Below are 16,180 nucleotides of genomic sequence, written 5' to 3'. Positions count from 1 at the left end.
GGCACCCAGGCTAGCAGCACCGTGAAAGCAAAAAAAATCCAAGAATAAAAAAAAGACAATACTGACGCAAACACCCACACAAATGAATAAAATCCCTTACACAAAACATCACTATCATCACATAGTTAAGACAAAGGCTAGACCTGTTCCCCCTGTCCAATTACATACTTTGTAATGAAGCTGAAATAAATAAATAAATAAAATAAATATCGTAGAAACACTGTACAGACTACTGCATGTCTCATGCCACAAGCCTATGTATAAAGGCTGGTCCCACTACTCTCCAAGCAGAGGTTGTGGGGATGATCGTTAGCGGGGGTAACGATCTTCCCCTCCAACCTCTGCTTGGAGAATAAGTCCCGCAAGGTATAGCCAAAAAGCAATTCCCTAGGGAATGCATTGGCGGAATTCTTAGAATATTTTCAACTCAATCGCAGTACTATACCAACGGCTCCGCCCCTGAGGCGTCGCCAAAAATTGAGATCGGGGGGAGGGCCACGGAAAAATATTTTGACCGGACTTCCAACGCACCAGCCCCCCCCCCCCGGTAAATATTGTACAGTCCCATATATGCGATGATGTTGTCGGGATCAAAATCCCCTCTATCCGGATCTTCTTCTTCATATTCCGCCATGTGTTACCTTGTAAACTTATAAAACCACCGATAACAACAGCCGAAATAGACAAGAAGCAAGAGAAAGTAGCGAGATTGAATTGCATCGGACGCCCGAACGTTGACCTAGCTCTTTTAAGAACTTCACGATTACGTCATTGTGAAGGTATGGCGGCGGCCAGTCTGTGAACGCTAGGCGCTAGCCCCAACTTCAAACGGCCGGTAGCGCTCTAAACTACGATGGAACGAACTAAGTGTAGAAATCACATATCAGACATACCATGCATGGTGTAAAGACAGATTTAATCGAATGTCCTGTTTCCCTTCACTGCATGTAAATCACCCCCATGAAACTCCTTCCTCTTCGCCCCCGCCGTTCTGCTTCGCCCCCGCCCCGTTCTGCTTCGCCCCCGCAAAAAATCTGCTTCGCCCCCGTCGTTCCTCTACGCCCCCGGCGCAATTCTGCTTTGCCCCCGTCCTTCTGCTTAGCCCCCAATGGCGGCACAGCTCACAGTCGACACGAAAATCGTCTGCAAAATAACAATAAAGGCTGTGCCGCCAAATTTAAAGTAGCCCATGCTCCGGCAAACATTCTGGACCACCTTTCTGCCAAGTGGCGTTGCACAAATCCTTCCCATTCAAAAGTTTACCCCTACCTCACGGCACGTCAGCGGGTTCCGCTGACTTTCTCTCCTCCGCGTGACTCTCTTTCGCGGTTTTAGCGGGCTTTTGGGAGGTCCGAACCTCCCGCACATCCTGCGACGGTGTCTTGACTTTCTTGGAAGACATCCCGGTTGTAAAAGGGCTGACAACGACGCGAAAAAACGGAATCAAGCTTGATGAAAAGCTGAGTAAAACTCTCGACGTATTTCCAATATGGCGCGCTGTGGCAGAGTATTTTGTTGTAAAGAAGACCACTGACGGGCCGTGACTTTCAATCATGGACAAGATCTGCGGAAAAGCAAGTCATTAGTCAATGCCTTTATTTTACTTCGACATGACAAGTTATGCAGGGCTCGAAATACTGGGTGCATGTGCACCTTAGTGCACCCAAAAATTGGAGCTGTGCACCCATTTCTTTTTCTTTGAGTGCATCAGTGCACCCAAATATTTTTGTAGGTATTTTGTACATATGAAATGAATAATAGTATGCAGGATATTCGTGGCATACAAGTGTCAGGAACAAAAGGTTGTAAGTTAGCTCCAATTAGTTGTACGTTCCAATTTTAGATTCAAGCTCAAAAGAGAAGCAGTAAGATCTGTAATTAATTTTTATTTCATATGGTGAACCAAACAATTTCTTTGTGCACCTAATATTTTAGGTTGGGTGCACCAGTGCACCTATTACAAACAAGACTGACAATGAAAACATACATTGCCATGGCGACGGTGGTTTCTGTTAGGGTTATTGGTTGCATGGCACTGCCATGATTTTTAAGCAATGGAGGATTGAATTTAATACACTTGCGGGCGTAGAATACTACAATAAAAGCCTCTTGGGCTACAAAACTTTAGTTTCACCCCGAGTGGATTTCATCCTGGAGAATAGTTTTCCATCCTCAATTAAGTTTCCGTTTGTTCCCCTTCTACCGTCCTCGGTGAAATGCCTTTGTTTAAAAAGATTTCACTGAAGTTTTAAAGCCTGGTTTACATTTCAACGCATAGAACCCATGTCGCCAGCAAATATACGACATCAAATAAATTATACCTACAGTGAAACTACAAACCACACAAAGTCAGGAAGTTAGGTTCCAAATGTATTGAGAGGTAGACTGACAAATTCACAATGATTATGATGAATAAAACACGAAATTCACCAATTTGAAAACAAAATATTTCACAGTGGTACGAATTCTCTAAATCCTTCTTCAGTAGTACAACTACTGAACACATCTAAAGGAAAACCTAAGAACATTGCCAAATAAAAGTTACTCAAGTAACAGGATATGATTTTGGATGTTTTAGAACACCCACTACCTTTCGCCAGTGAAACTAGAGACTTGCAGGAGAAAGGTACTCTCCAAGCAGAGGTTTATGGTGGAAGATCGTTTCCTTTTTATGTCCGTTTTTTTTGGTGGTGGTAGAGACAAAAAAAACGGACCCCACCACAAAAAAACGGACCATATATAATAAGCAAACGATCTTCCACCATAAACCTCTGCATGGAGAGTAGGAGACATGCAAGTTTATAAACACGAGCTATTGATTGATATGCAAATAAGTTAGGACAATTTTTTGGAAGCCCAAGAGGAAACAAAAGCGTTTTGGCATATCTTTAACCGGATGTCTAACCTTCACACACACATTAGAACATTGCATACTCTAATGTACAAATGTAGAGAGCAGTGAATAAATAAATAAAAGCCATTTACAAGGGACAAGGCACCTGCAACTCAGTGTAATATACAGCTACAGACATGTTTATAAATACTTGCATGATGAATTTTCATGGTTATGTGTGAACAGTCTAGTACACCAAATATCCTACACTTATTATAAGTTTCACAGATAACAAAGACTAGTAGACTATCTAGCATAATGATGTGAACATTATTCAAGGAAAGGAATATTTCAATAATAAATATTAAATATCACATGCAGTCAGAATGATTGTTTTTGCTCTAAACAGCAGAACAACAAGAAGCAGAACAATCACATTGGTCAAGTAAAACAACAGTTACTACTAAATACTTTCAACTTTCTAGTTGCATTAATGACATCTGTAATGGTCGCTAAACAAAGGTACAACGTGTACTACATGATGAAGTAGTGCCCTCTGACCTGGAAGAGTTCAAATAATCTACATTAGGCCACACCAATTTAATTTGCTGCTTCTCGGATCGCCCTGTCCATTTTTTTTTGATTTACAAAAAAAAAAAAAAATTCGGTATAAATTAACTGCAAAATGCATAATCAATGAAAGACATATTTTGGCCCCAACAGTTCAAAAAAGTCCTTTTCTTCCTACTTCTCAAGTTTTTCAATGTAACAATGCAATTTTGTTTCATTAAAAGTTCAAAATCTATTGTTTGAATTATAAACCAGCCTGGTATGTTCACTTCATGGCTCATATTGTAACATTTCCAGCTATCATGGGGTGCCTTGGCCTGTTTTTTTCTCTTTTTTTTTGGCCCTGTCGCTGCTGATTTTTTTCAGAAAAAAATCCGAGAAACAACAAATTAAATTGGTGTGGCCTTAATTTGATGATAGTGAATCTTCAGCTTGGTTTGGTCAGGACTGCAGAGGTTCTGCCAGTTCAGTAAAGCTGGTCACAAACCACTTGGCCTTCTCCTGGACACTCTTTCTGAGAACGTTTCCTCCAAAGCCGATAAACGCTTCCTGAACAGAGAGAGTGAGAGAGAGATAGAGAGTTGTCAGAATGGAGCCTGCAGAATCTGGGCTCGAAATACTGGGTACACGTGCACCTTGCTGCACCCAAGTTGGAGTTGTGCACTTAATATGGTTTTGTGCACGCAATTTTTTAACATTAGAAATGTATAATAGTATACCGGATATTCTTGGTCTCTTAGTATCAGAAAAATAATAAAATCTTTGTTGTAGTTTTAAGATTTTGAAGTTAGCTCTCATTTTAGATTTAAGCTCAGAAGAGGAGCAGACAGTAAGACCTGCAATTAGGTTTTGTTTCATATGGTGCAACCTAATTTTTTAGGTTGGGTGCACCGGTGCACCTTGCCTGAAATGAATTTTGAGCCCTAGACCTGAGAATTGACATATGTGTATAAAGAAAAAGTGTGCTGACATGGCTTGTATAATAGTACAGTTATGAACTTGCAAACAAAAAATCAATGTATTTTGGGAAGTACATGTACAAAAAAATGTATTGTGATCTTCTTCACCCTGTTTTTTATGTCTGACCTTTCAACTCTGTCATTCTGCCTGTCAATCTTCCTTCATCCACATGCTGTCAATGAATGTACTCTGGACAAAGATACACACAAACCCACAACTCAGCCCCACTATTATACATCTGTATGTAGAAGTAAAACCTGAAAGCTACAACCACAGAAAGGTAATAATCATCATCATTGTTCATTATCCGAAGATGTGGAGCAGACAAAGTTTGACCTCCAGAATTGCTTGTCATTCATTGCTGAAATAAGTTCCAGGCCCTCCAAGCCTGTTCCATGCAGTTTCTTTAAGTTTCTTAAGTGTTATGTTTGGGCATCCAGTCCTTCTCTTTGTGTCAGGGTTCCAAAGTAGAAGTCTACTGGCTGGTTCTTTACTACGTACAACATGACCGGTCAAGCTTAGTCGTTGACATTTAACTACTGTACTGGCATTTGGTAACGATCCGTATAAATGTTCACTAGTACTACAAATGTATGTTACTGGGATAGGGACTCCTGAAAAGGTATAAGACTAGGTCTATTGTGCCCATATGAGTTAGAGACAGACCTACCGCAGGAGGGCAGGCTTCAGCATCAGTCAGACCATCACCAACAACAACAACCCTGTGAACAGAAACAAAGACTGAAAATGTCAAGCTAAGTACATGTACATGTGTCTGCATTGTCAAGAGCAAGCCATACAATGTCATACACACATTTATGTCATACCTGGGCCGCGATTACGTTTGATACGGGTGTTCCGGCCCGTGTGATAACTTTTTAAGCAGTACGGCCCGGGGGTTCTTTACGCGTACAGTTTGGGCTTACAAATTTTTCAAAGAACGATTCAAACGCCTTTCGCCCTAACCGCGTGTACCGCTTTAGGAAAATCAAATACAGAATTCGGACGTTGGAATTGATGTTGTTGCATTTTTTTGGTTTAGGGATACCAAATTTTTGCTCATTTTGCATTGAAAGGCGTGTTTTCTTGGGTGACTATGACATAAATAAAATATAACACGGTGTATTCCGCATCGCCCTCGGTCCCGGCCCTCCCAAGGATCGGATTTGGCCGTCGGGCGATCCGACGCGCGGTCGGCTGGTACCTCAGGCGATACGGAATACACCGTGTTGTATTCTATATGTACGTTACTACAAAATGTTGTATGCAACATATTAAACAGAAATAAGCAAAGTACAAAAAATAATTGGCAACGCAATTGAAATTTGAATAGCTACTTTCTGCCTCAATCTTTATGACATGCAAGGTACAAAACATGATTTTTGTTGCCTATGCCTTTTATACTAGCAAAAACATGAGGATAACATTACACTAGACAATTACCTCCCTCGTAAGTTGAAGTATAAAAAACTGTGACAATTCTACAACATGTTCCTAAAATACATTCAGTTAATGCTATAACATTCAGATACTTATTAGGGTAATTTTTAGACCTCAACATGTCATTATCATAATTATCTCAATTCAGTAACTGACCTCTTGTATCCATGAGTGTCTTTCAGAAGCTGTACCACCTTTGCCTTCCCCCCCGAAGCTGAGGTGGGCTGGTCCGTGTCAAAGGTGACATACTCCCCTGGAAACAACACCAGTACAATATGATACATACACATGCATCATCTCCAGTTTTCTTTTTAAAAGCAGCTTTTCAACCTGTCAGTGTACTTCAACTAAAGAGCTATTTCTGAGCAAGACTATTCAGTAAATCCATTTCTGCTGATGAAGCAAGATCCAAGGAAATACTGGGTGCATTAGTGGCCGCAGCGTGCAAAATACCTGTTTGCCCAGTTGCCCCGGGCAACCAAATTTAACTTGGGGCAACCTATTTTTGAACCAAGGTTACTCAGTCTGCTAAATGATTTTTAACACCCCCACCCCCCTCCAAATCATACCGACTTGGCTTGCACCACTGTATCCGGCAGATGTTTTTTAATTTCACTAAATTAAATATTAATCACTATTACTAGAATCAGTTAACTAAAGGCTGTTATAGAAATATTGCCAAAGGCTTATGCATTTAACATTACTTAATTTGAGGAAAGTAGTAACTAGGTGGAGTAACCTAAAATTCTGATGGGCAACCTAATTTTTGCCGTAGTATTTTGTATACTGATTAGTTTTTGTTCACCAAGTTGGAGATTCTCCCCCCCCAAACATAGTTGAGAGTAGGTCGAGAGAAAGGTCGCCTGTGGTTGGCTGGTTTTCGGCTTCAAAATGTTTGAAACATATGGGTGTTGACAGAAGGTTCAGCCATGGTTGGCTGGTTGTACATCAGCTGTTTTCAGGGTGTGTTTGGGGATTAACTTTGACTCAAATTTAACTCAATATTGATTTCTTTCATAACTAAATACTGGCATGGCCTAAAACTCTTCAGACTGGTACATAATTTAGCTAACCTTGATCGTGTGAGTGAGTGAGCAAGTCTGTGATTGATTGATTGTGTGATTGAGTGAGTGAGTAACTGAGTGAGTGAGCAAGTGTGTGAGTGATTGAGTGTGTGAGTGAGTGACTGAGTAAGTGTTTGAGTGAGCAAGTGTGTGAGTGATTGAGTGTGTGAGTGACTGAGTGAGTGACTGAGTATGAGTGACTGAGTAAGTGTGTGAGTGAGTGACTGACTGAGTAAGTGTGTGAGTGATGAGTGAGTGACTGAGTGAGTGTGTGTGTGTGTGAGTGAGTGAGTGAGTGAGTGAGGAATTTTAGGTTTTGATCCATTTCATCTGTGACCTTGATTACCAGTAGCCTTAAGACCTTGATAAGGGGTGACCTTAAATAAAAAGTACAATCTGTAACTAGGAAGAAAGCAGAACTTACCCTGGTCATTGAACAAGAGTTTGTTGGCAAATATGTTTTCCGTGGGAACCCCCACCAGCTGGGCTATCGGCTCTATGATTCTGAAGAAGCCACCTGAGACAAGATACACGGCCGTGCCTCGCTTCTGCAGCAGTGAGATCACCTCCCTGAAACAAAGAGCATTGAGAGTATGAAAAGAACTGTCCATATGTTTGGTGCACCTTATATTCCTTCTTCAATATGATGATACAGAAATACTGTGACGTGCTACGAAGTGTTAATGATTGTGTTGTAATAATATTGTTGTGAACCAACCCACTGTGAATCAAATGTGCACTGCCAGACAAATCCCCCCTATCTTAGAAGTAGACCATTCTTATTACAGAACACCCCTATCTTACAGTAGAATAGTCCTACCCAGGAACCTCACTCTGGTGCTATAGGAGTCCTGGAGGCAGGACAATAAACTATGAAGATCCACCAAAGTCCTGCTGTGTGTGACCAGTTCTTTACAATGTAGCAGAAGAACTTGCAACAAATATCAAGATTGGACTAGTTTATATTTGTTTGAACCTTTAACTAATTACCTTTGCCAAGAAGGTTACATCATTTAAAGTGTGTATTCCACCCATATGACTGCAGTTTCTGGTCTATAAGTTATTCTGTCCAACTACGGATGTCATTAACAAACACTTCAAAACATTAATGATATAATCTTCAATTGACAAAGACCAATAACCCTAAGGCCACACCGATTTTTACATTGGTGTGGCCTTAGAGTTATTGGTCTTTGTCAATTAAAATTGTAGTTCTTGGATTTTGAAACTCAAGTCCCCTAAGGATCTTTCCCAAACAGGTGCATGCATGTGTAGTTAATTTGGATTCTCCGCAGTTTGAAATGAAACGGTACGGCACACATAAATATAGTGAGTGCCAGGGACATAAGCAACAAATGCAATGAAGCTAGGTTATGATTCAAACAATGAATTTCAAACCTTTAATCAATTCACTGAATTGGCAGATAAAAAAGCTGTAACAGCTCTGGAGAGGAGGGACTTTCTTCAAATGTTATGCATTTTAGAGTTATTCAGAGCCTACATGTAAAATGCTGCTTTTTGGCAAATCTGAAAAAAATGACATGGGTGAATCCAAGAACCTACTCCTACTAGTATATCATATATATGTGTTTTACGACTCCGCTTACAGGATATATACATAAAAGAATATCACACCTCTATTCAAAACAATTCAAAACTTTCTATCTATTCTATGTTAAATAGAGGTATGGACAAGAACAATATCTTTCTGTATTTCTGTACACAATTTTGAAGTCCGTAGGGCAATTACTAAGATTAGAATTTGTAGCCATAGATTAAATGTTGAAATTGGAAGATATCACAAAATTCCACGAGACCAAAGGTTTTGTCCATCCTGTCCAAATGAAATTGAAGATGAGCGCCACTTTATTATGAATTGTTCACAATATGATGACAAACGCACAAAGCTGTTCAACCTTCTCTCCGCATGCTCAACAGAATTTGTCTCATTTAATGCTATAGATAAATTTCACTACATTCTAGAAGGTGACAACCCATACTGTGTACAAATCGGTAAATATATTAAAGAATGTTTAGACATTAGAATAAGTAGTATAAGTGATACCTAGACTCAAAACGTTGAGGTTTTTTTTCATAATCATGTACGTAGATTGATTCTTTTGTACCAATATGTCTGTATGTATGTTTAGTTTAGTTTAGTTATAGACCTTACGAAAGTCTCTGTACTTTTGTCGTGTCAGTAAAGTTTCATATAAAATTGGTTTGGCCTAACTACAACACCACTAAGCTTGCTACATACAATGTAATGCAAAGGTAATTACAGGCTCTCGTTCTTCCCTCATACCATCAAACATACCAGGAACAAACTTGAGCCTGGTGTGGCGGAGGCGAAGTCCATCTCCCAGTTCAAAACTGGACTGGCGAGGACCCTGCTGCATTGAGTTGCCCATACACGTTTTGTATATATGTATATATATATGTGCTACTAACACACTAAATGCACTTGTCTTGTCTTTTACACCCACAGACTCAGTTATTTATGTTCTTTAGTGTCCCCTCCTTCAGTTACCCTTGCTTTTATTTGTACCGGTCACCTGTTTTGTAACTAACACATGTGCAGCTGCTGGTAATCCAATGTAAATCGGGTAAAGCAGTACTTAAAGGAAAGCAACACAAAAAATTGAAAATCCTACTATACTTAATCTCCAAGCAGATCTATGGTGGGGGTAAGACAGTATCAAACTGGCCAATTTGATACCCCCACCATAGATCTGCTTGGAGATTAACTATACTATGCTAAATATACTAGTACCCCAAAGTCAAGTTCTCGCTTGTTTTACATAAGTCCGTCATAGTTCTGGGATTTCCCAACATTTAAACTTGTGCCGTGATGACAGCTACTTACCTGATAATTAAGTTAGGTGATGTCACTGATCTACATTTACCAACCATAATGAATAGTGCTTTTAATTTGACTTTTCTTGGGATGGATTTCGAGGAACTTTCCAACGAATTTGAGGAAATTGACGAGTTTGTGGGCTTTCAATTCAGAAAGATCCTGGAAATCCATCCCCAGGAAAGCCAGATTAAAAAGGTCTATTCATTATGGTTGGTAAATGTAGATCAATGACATCATCTAAATTAATTATCATCTAAGTAGCTGTCATCATGGAGCAAGTTTAAATGTTGGGAAATCCCAGAACTATGACGGACTTATGTGAAACAAGCGAGAACTTGACTTTGGTATCTATTTAGCATAGTATAGTAGGCTTTTCAATTTTTGTGTTGCTTTCCTATAAGAATGATGATGATGATAATGATAATGAGAGTGCTGGCCTTACTTGACCCCAGGTGTGAGTTTAGGAGGATGGTCCTGCACAAACTTCTGTACCGTCTGCAGACTGGGTTTGAAGAGCTCCAGCCGTAGTGTCAGGGCTTCACGGAAAGACATACCATTCCCCATGGCTTCTTTAGTACTGTGGGGAACAGGGAAAAAAACATTACTGGGAAAAAACTGTTGTGTTTCCTGTTTCAGTTCTAAAAAATTAGGGTCAGTAGGTAGAGATTATCTTGCTTGTTTGTTTGTTTATTGTTTATTTAACCAGAGAAACAAATCACCCTGGAGGGCGGTTTTCAGTGCACCCTGGGGGGCAATCCCCAAACACAATAAAATAATAATATAAAATAATCGCTGAGGAAACTATGTACAATCTAGGGCAAATTAAAATAAAATTTAAAGGTAACTTAAGCACAAACTTAATTAAAAGAAGAATAAGCGGTCCAAAATAGGCATACATCGAATAATATCATGATCAAATCAATCAATCTTCTTTTTTCTTTTTCTTTTTTAGACTTCAGTGGTATATTATATAGGAGTTCAACTTATCAATACAGTTTAACAAAGTAAAACGTACACGAGGACACTTATTTTCACTGCCATTGTTAGAAAACCAATTGTACAAGATTTTATCACTCAGGTGTCAGATCATGGAGCTAGAAAAGGTTGATCAGCTCAAAAAAATTATGTCCCTTGCACTTGCAGGGGTCCACCCCCAAAAAATTCTAGGGTTGGCAGATTATTCTAGGGTCGGTCAGGAAACAGGAAACAAAACATTGTTCTTCCCTAAGCTAAGGCCTTGTGTAATGGACAGCAGGGTATGTGATATCTGTATATATCAGATATCATAGTTGAACTCAATAGATTCCCTTTACCAGAATGAAACTTGTAACTAAAAACAAGTTACTCCAGTCTTAGATGTTTGGTGCAATATACCTTTTACATGATGATACAGAAATACTTGGAAATAATGTAATTTCTATATGAATCCACTACGTAGACTGTTTGAGTATACTCATAATTATACGAAAATCAGTTCTCAGTTGCAATAAAGAACCACATGTTAAAGACTATCATTACTACACTTGACCGAAGGAGGCTTTAAAATTATCAAATATATCTAAACCAAAAAAGCAGAATAGTTGAAGAGGATTATGACATTAAATTGTGTATGCAATTGTGTGTTTTTGCCTGTTAAAAAATGTCAGGCAATGGCAGTGATTCATGTGGTATAATATGTTTGATATTTTGGTATGTATTACCGGGTCATTTTGGGAATATTTGTTAAATAAACATATGTTTATCTCTGGAGATGTTTATGAAGGGTTTTATGTCAACTTGAAGGTGATATTGTACACTACATGATATTGTCTACTTCTTTTAAGAATACTTTGTACTGCCATACTACGGACATGTTTTAACATTTAATGTTAAGTTAGCTATAGAATCATTCTATAGCTTAAACTTAACATCAAATGTTAAAACATGTCCTAAAATGTTCTGAGGTTTTAGCTACATGACAGTGTAATTTCCCCCAAATGAATTTAGTGGCCTAAGTTTGCCCAGGTGTACTCACAGCTGTGCGACCCTGTCCCCTACTCCGCAGTAGTTAGCCAGCTCGTCCAGACCCTCCTCCGTGATAACTGTACTGTCCACGTCAAAACACACGGCGTCTGCCGTCTGCCAGGTCCGCCGCACGTCTGCTTGGTCCGCCATTGTGGTGTAGATTTGTGCCCGAGACAAGACTGCTGGTCGATACTAACGTTGGACAACCTTTAACCTGACTTAGCCTGTAAAGAACATAAAGACATCTTTTTGAGAAACATTAGTGAAGGTAACCCTGGCCCTGAGGCACAACAGAAGCGATCTCGTGTCACATGCACGCCTGTACTTTTCCACTCAGCTGTCCTACTTTACGAGGCCGAGAGCAGCTGCAGTAAACAGGCCGATTATTCAACTAAAAACTTAACCTTCCTAGTACTATAGAAATCTTACCGTCAAGAAGAAGCTTTCAGAGCGATGACAAAGTCCGCAGTACGTATGTATCGATTGTTTGTGGTGTAAATAAATGAATGTTGGACCTCCCGACTGCAGGAACTGTCCACGCGCCACGCCGCCACAGAAAACTTAACCCCTCACCTATAACCTATGACCTACTGTATCTCCAAGCAGACGTTAGGTACTAAGGCCGTCCTCTGACGGACAATCAAAATGGAGGGATTGCCCATAATAGTTGGCATATTTATTACATGACAACGTTCATGGCAGATGGTAGCAAGAGTTCATACCGGATCTCATAGCTTATAACGACATCTAACTATATATAGCGCGTTTTATATATCTTACAGGTGACTGGGTTTGCGGGAAAAGCTGCCCCGTACTAGTATGATCTAGTATTAGTCCGTTCTGGTTTATAGGGGGTGGACTTTGGTTGTTTTGCGTCTGGACAGAGTAGGTTGACAGCGCGTGGGTGGAAGGTTGATACAAAGGGAGGTCAGAATCTATTCGTCTGCTATTCGACACGAGGAGGAACCCTAAGACATCCTCCACAGACTCCAGAGAGAGAGAGATAGATAGATAGATAGATAGATAATACATAGATACATAGATATAGATAGATAGATATTTATATGCAGGCAGTGCCCTCACCCCAACCCTTAACAACAGGCAAATCCATTACGAATACCATTTTCAGGACCACGGGGGTGTCCCGACCACTTCAACATCTTTTTTTTCGACGCCCATAAACACAGTGCAATTAAAAGAATACGTTCTGCATCATCTGCAGCCCAATAGCAATACGTATACCGAACGCCAGACAAATCCGTCCAGCCGATCGCGAGAAACAGCTGCTGACAGAAATGTTTCGCACGATAGTAAAACCTTCTGGCGGAAGGATATCTCCTTCCCCGGGGGTAATAAAGAAGACAACGGTAACGAACAGATAATAATAATAATAACATAAATATCAATGGTCCGTTCCAATTTGTCGTTATTGACTGTTAACTACTGGGAATTTAATTTTTTTCGGCATTTGAACGTTAAAGAGGCATTATTATGTAACATTATTGCACCAAAACTTAATATGTTTATTTAAAAAATAATATGATCGTGATAAACTTTGAATTCTTTTTTCAACATATTTGTGCAGTTATCTGGTACCTGGTCACCATGGCAACCGCAGTAGCAACGATGTTAACCATACTTACACGAACTAAGATGGTCTAGGCAGTACAGACATTGTTACCTTAGCTTAGCGCTCTCTCCCGCGCCCAGGCAATTTCAGTCGCAGAGAGAGCACAGTGAGAGCGACGTCCTAGATATGGGGTCCTTACAGCCTTGCATTCCACAGCAGGATGCAGGATGTACAAGAATAACCGTGAAAGCAATAAAACGTTCAACCTTTCGTTATCTATTTCCGCAGAAAGGTCGCCGTAGAGATTCCACTTGAGCACGCTTCTCGTGGAATTCGGCGCTCTCTCCGCGCTCTGCCCAATTTCAGGTCGCAGAGAGAGAGCCACGAAGTGGAATGGGGGGCCTTAGGCTTAGCACGTCATTAGTCTTCCAAATGAGATGTTCTGAGGTACCGCTCTTTCAGCTGTTTATGTTTGGTAAAAAAACGCCCCACATTGATGAGAAATATCACTGAATTACTGGAAAAACTTTAATGATCGCCAACTGTCCGGTGTAAAATGGTTTATTAGTAGTTTGCCCTGCACGGGATATTTGCGACACCTGGCGATCAATGAAAAAGGTTCAGAGCCCCAGGAAAACAGCGATAAGGCCACAGCAAGTAAATTTTATGGATGACATCCTCCGCAGATTCCGAATCTAATGCGAGCGGGCGAAAAATAAACAAGGCGGGCCGAAAAAAAACAAGGTTCCTACAATCTAAAATTTTGACACAATCATTGTATAAATTGTTTTGAATCAGTGGGAACATCACATATACACAGCCGGCATCACATATCACTGCATCAAAGTCATCATCATCATCAAAGTAAGAAACAAACATTAAATCAGAGCCTTTTCTTGTCTCCTCAGTCCTAATTATCTGCCATCCACCTTCCGGCATGGCAACAGACATCTTTGCCATTCTCCGGCATGTTGACCACTGTCAGAAGGCAACAAAATTTCTTGTTTTTTTTTTCAAAATCAGGCGAAAATCAATGCTGTCATCCTTAAAAATTTACTTGCTGTGGCCTAAGTCTTAACTCTGTTTTAATAAATTCTTATTTCGCCCATGTAACCGAACTGTTAAATGAAATGTGATAATGACAGTATTATACAAGACCACAACATGTATCTTCTTGCTGGAGACAAAGGAGACAAGATTCTTGTTTTATCTTGAAAGTTCATCTGTGTTGGTAGACAAGTCATTATGAAGTAAGATTAAACTGTAATTTCCAACACAACAAATTGGACTCACCCAAATTTTCGACTGTACAACTCCAGTCAAGGAATGAGCAATCCACCGCTTCCGTGACGTCACGCAGATAACACATGTGACTCCGTGAGCAGTGGATCATAGGTTGCAGAAAGTCTGTGGCGCCCCCCGTCTCTGTTGGGGGATGGCTGTAACCTAGCCTTGAGCGATCTTTCAGTCTCTCCGATATAGGTTTCCTTACATGGGCCCTTGGAATTCTGTCCTTGACACTGTATGTGGTACAGCACCCCACATTTGCTTTCCTTTGGTGTTTTGTCCTTTGGTGAAATTAGTATATTCCGGAGGGTTCTGGTTGGTCTAAAACAGGTCTTAATCCCGTATGTAGCAAAGATCCTCCTGAGCCCTTCACTCAGGCCTTTTCTGTAGGGCAGGACAACTAGGCCTCTATTCGGGCTCTTGTTCTTGTTCTAACTGGTCCTGGTTACCAACTGTGGGTTTTGGTCTATTGGCCTTATCTAGAGCCCAAGTGGGGTACCCACACTTTCTTAGTGCCTGTGAACTGTGAACTTTCTCCTCTTCCGTACGTCTTGGGGGTCAGTAATAATTGTTTCCGCCCTGTGGAACAGGGTGCGGATAACCCCGAGTTTATGTTCCAGGGGGTGATTAGAATGGAAGTTTAAATATTGGTCAGTATGTGTGGGTTTGCGGTATATCTTAACCTGCAGGGACCCGTCCTCTTTCACTGTTGTTAGCGTGTCCAAAAAGGCTAGTGACCTATTCTCTTCCTCTTCAAATGTGAATTTTATGTCAGGGTCAAGGTCATTTAGATGTTCTATGAACTCTTGTGCGTACGCCTTCTTAAGCTTGGTAAAAGTGTCATCAACGTATCTGTACCACCACACAGGGGGGTGTGGGGCAGATTTAATGGCACGTTGTTCTAAATAATGTTCCAAATAAAGATTACACACAATGGGGGACACAGGTGACCCCATGGCAGCTCCATGGATTTGTTTGTAGAAAATGCCATCATACACAAAGTAAGTACAGTTCAGACATACCTTCAACAAGTCCACCAACTGTTCAGGGGAAAGTTTGGAACGTTGTGGTAAAGTGCTGTCTTCTTTTAGTCTTTGTAAGATTACATCGGCTGCTTTAATTTCTACTGGCACTGAGGTAAACAGAGCTGTCACGTCGTATGAACGTAGTTCCTCGTCTTCCTCTACTCGCTCATGTTTTATCTTTTCTACAAACAGTTGTGAGTTTTTAATGTGATGTACAGTGTTCCCAACTAGAGGGGACAGAGTATCTACCAAGAACTTGGCGCACGGGTACGTGATTGAGCCAATACTGCTCACTATTGGTCTCAGTGGAATACCAGTTTTGTGTATTTTTGGTCAAGACCATAACATTTAGGAGGAACCTCTGTAGTTTGGTATAGTTGTCTGTAAGAAATCCTGTTTAGCCCACCTTTTTTCTCCAAGCGTTGGAGCACAGTCACTAGTTGTTTCTTGTATTTCGATGTACGTCACGGACGTGACGTCACGGAAGCGGTGGATTGCTCATTCCTTGACAAAGACTGGAGTTGTACAGTCGAACATTTGGGTGAGTCCAATTTGTTGTGTTGGAAA

General features: G+C 40.5%; 1 protein-coding gene across 2 annotated transcripts; it reads right to left on the bottom strand.

Annotated features, from left to right (window-relative positions):
• Positions 1–3,724: 3,724 nt before the first annotated feature.
• LOC109463631 (phosphoserine phosphatase-like) lies at positions 3,725–16,174 on the bottom strand. Of its 2 annotated transcripts, none has more exons than XM_019760492.1 (7): positions 16,020–16,174; positions 11,742–11,955; positions 10,170–10,304; positions 7,292–7,437; positions 5,960–6,056; positions 5,034–5,085; positions 3,725–3,952 (listed from the first exon to the last, which is right to left on the bottom strand). In XM_019760492.1, exons 2-7 carry the CDS (start codon positions 11,879–11,881, stop codon positions 3,845–3,847), a joined length of 678 nt encoding a protein of 225 aa, XP_019616051.1. In that variant the 5' UTR covers positions 11,882–11,955; positions 16,020–16,174; the 3' UTR covers positions 3,725–3,844. The 2 variants fall into 2 exon arrangements, with proteins under 2 accessions (XP_019616051.1, XP_019616050.1); XM_019760491.1 differs by lacking the exon at positions 16,020–16,174 and adding an exon at positions 12,161–12,317.
• Between the last annotated feature and the right edge of the window lie 6 nt (positions 16,175–16,180).

Source organism: Branchiostoma belcheri, unplaced genomic scaffold (assembly GCF_001625305.1).
Source record: "Branchiostoma belcheri isolate BF01 breed outbred unplaced genomic scaffold, Haploidv18h27 scaffold129, whole genome shotgun sequence".
NCBI lineage: Eukaryota > Metazoa > Chordata > Leptocardii > Amphioxiformes > Branchiostomatidae > Branchiostoma > Branchiostoma belcheri.
Note: the sequence above shows the minus strand (reverse complement) of the source record. Positions and strands in the feature narration are given on the sequence as shown.

What these genes read in the sequence shown, in the direction of transcription:
- LOC109463631 (XM_019760492.1), bottom strand. Translation starts at nt 11,881, where the DNA reads ATGGCGGACCAAGCAGACGTGCGGCGGACCTGGCAGACGGCAGACGCC. An exon ending in ACTCTTGTTCAATGACCAGG is followed by an intron (nt 6,057 to 7,291) that starts GTAAGTTCTGCT and finishes TGTTGTTTCCAG; the next exon opens with GGGAGTATGTCACCTTTGAC. An exon ending in CTGAAGCCTGCCCTCCTGCG is followed by an intron (nt 3,953 to 5,033) that starts GTAGGTCTGTCT and finishes CTCTCTGTTCAG; the next exon opens with GAAGCGTTTATCGGCTTTGG.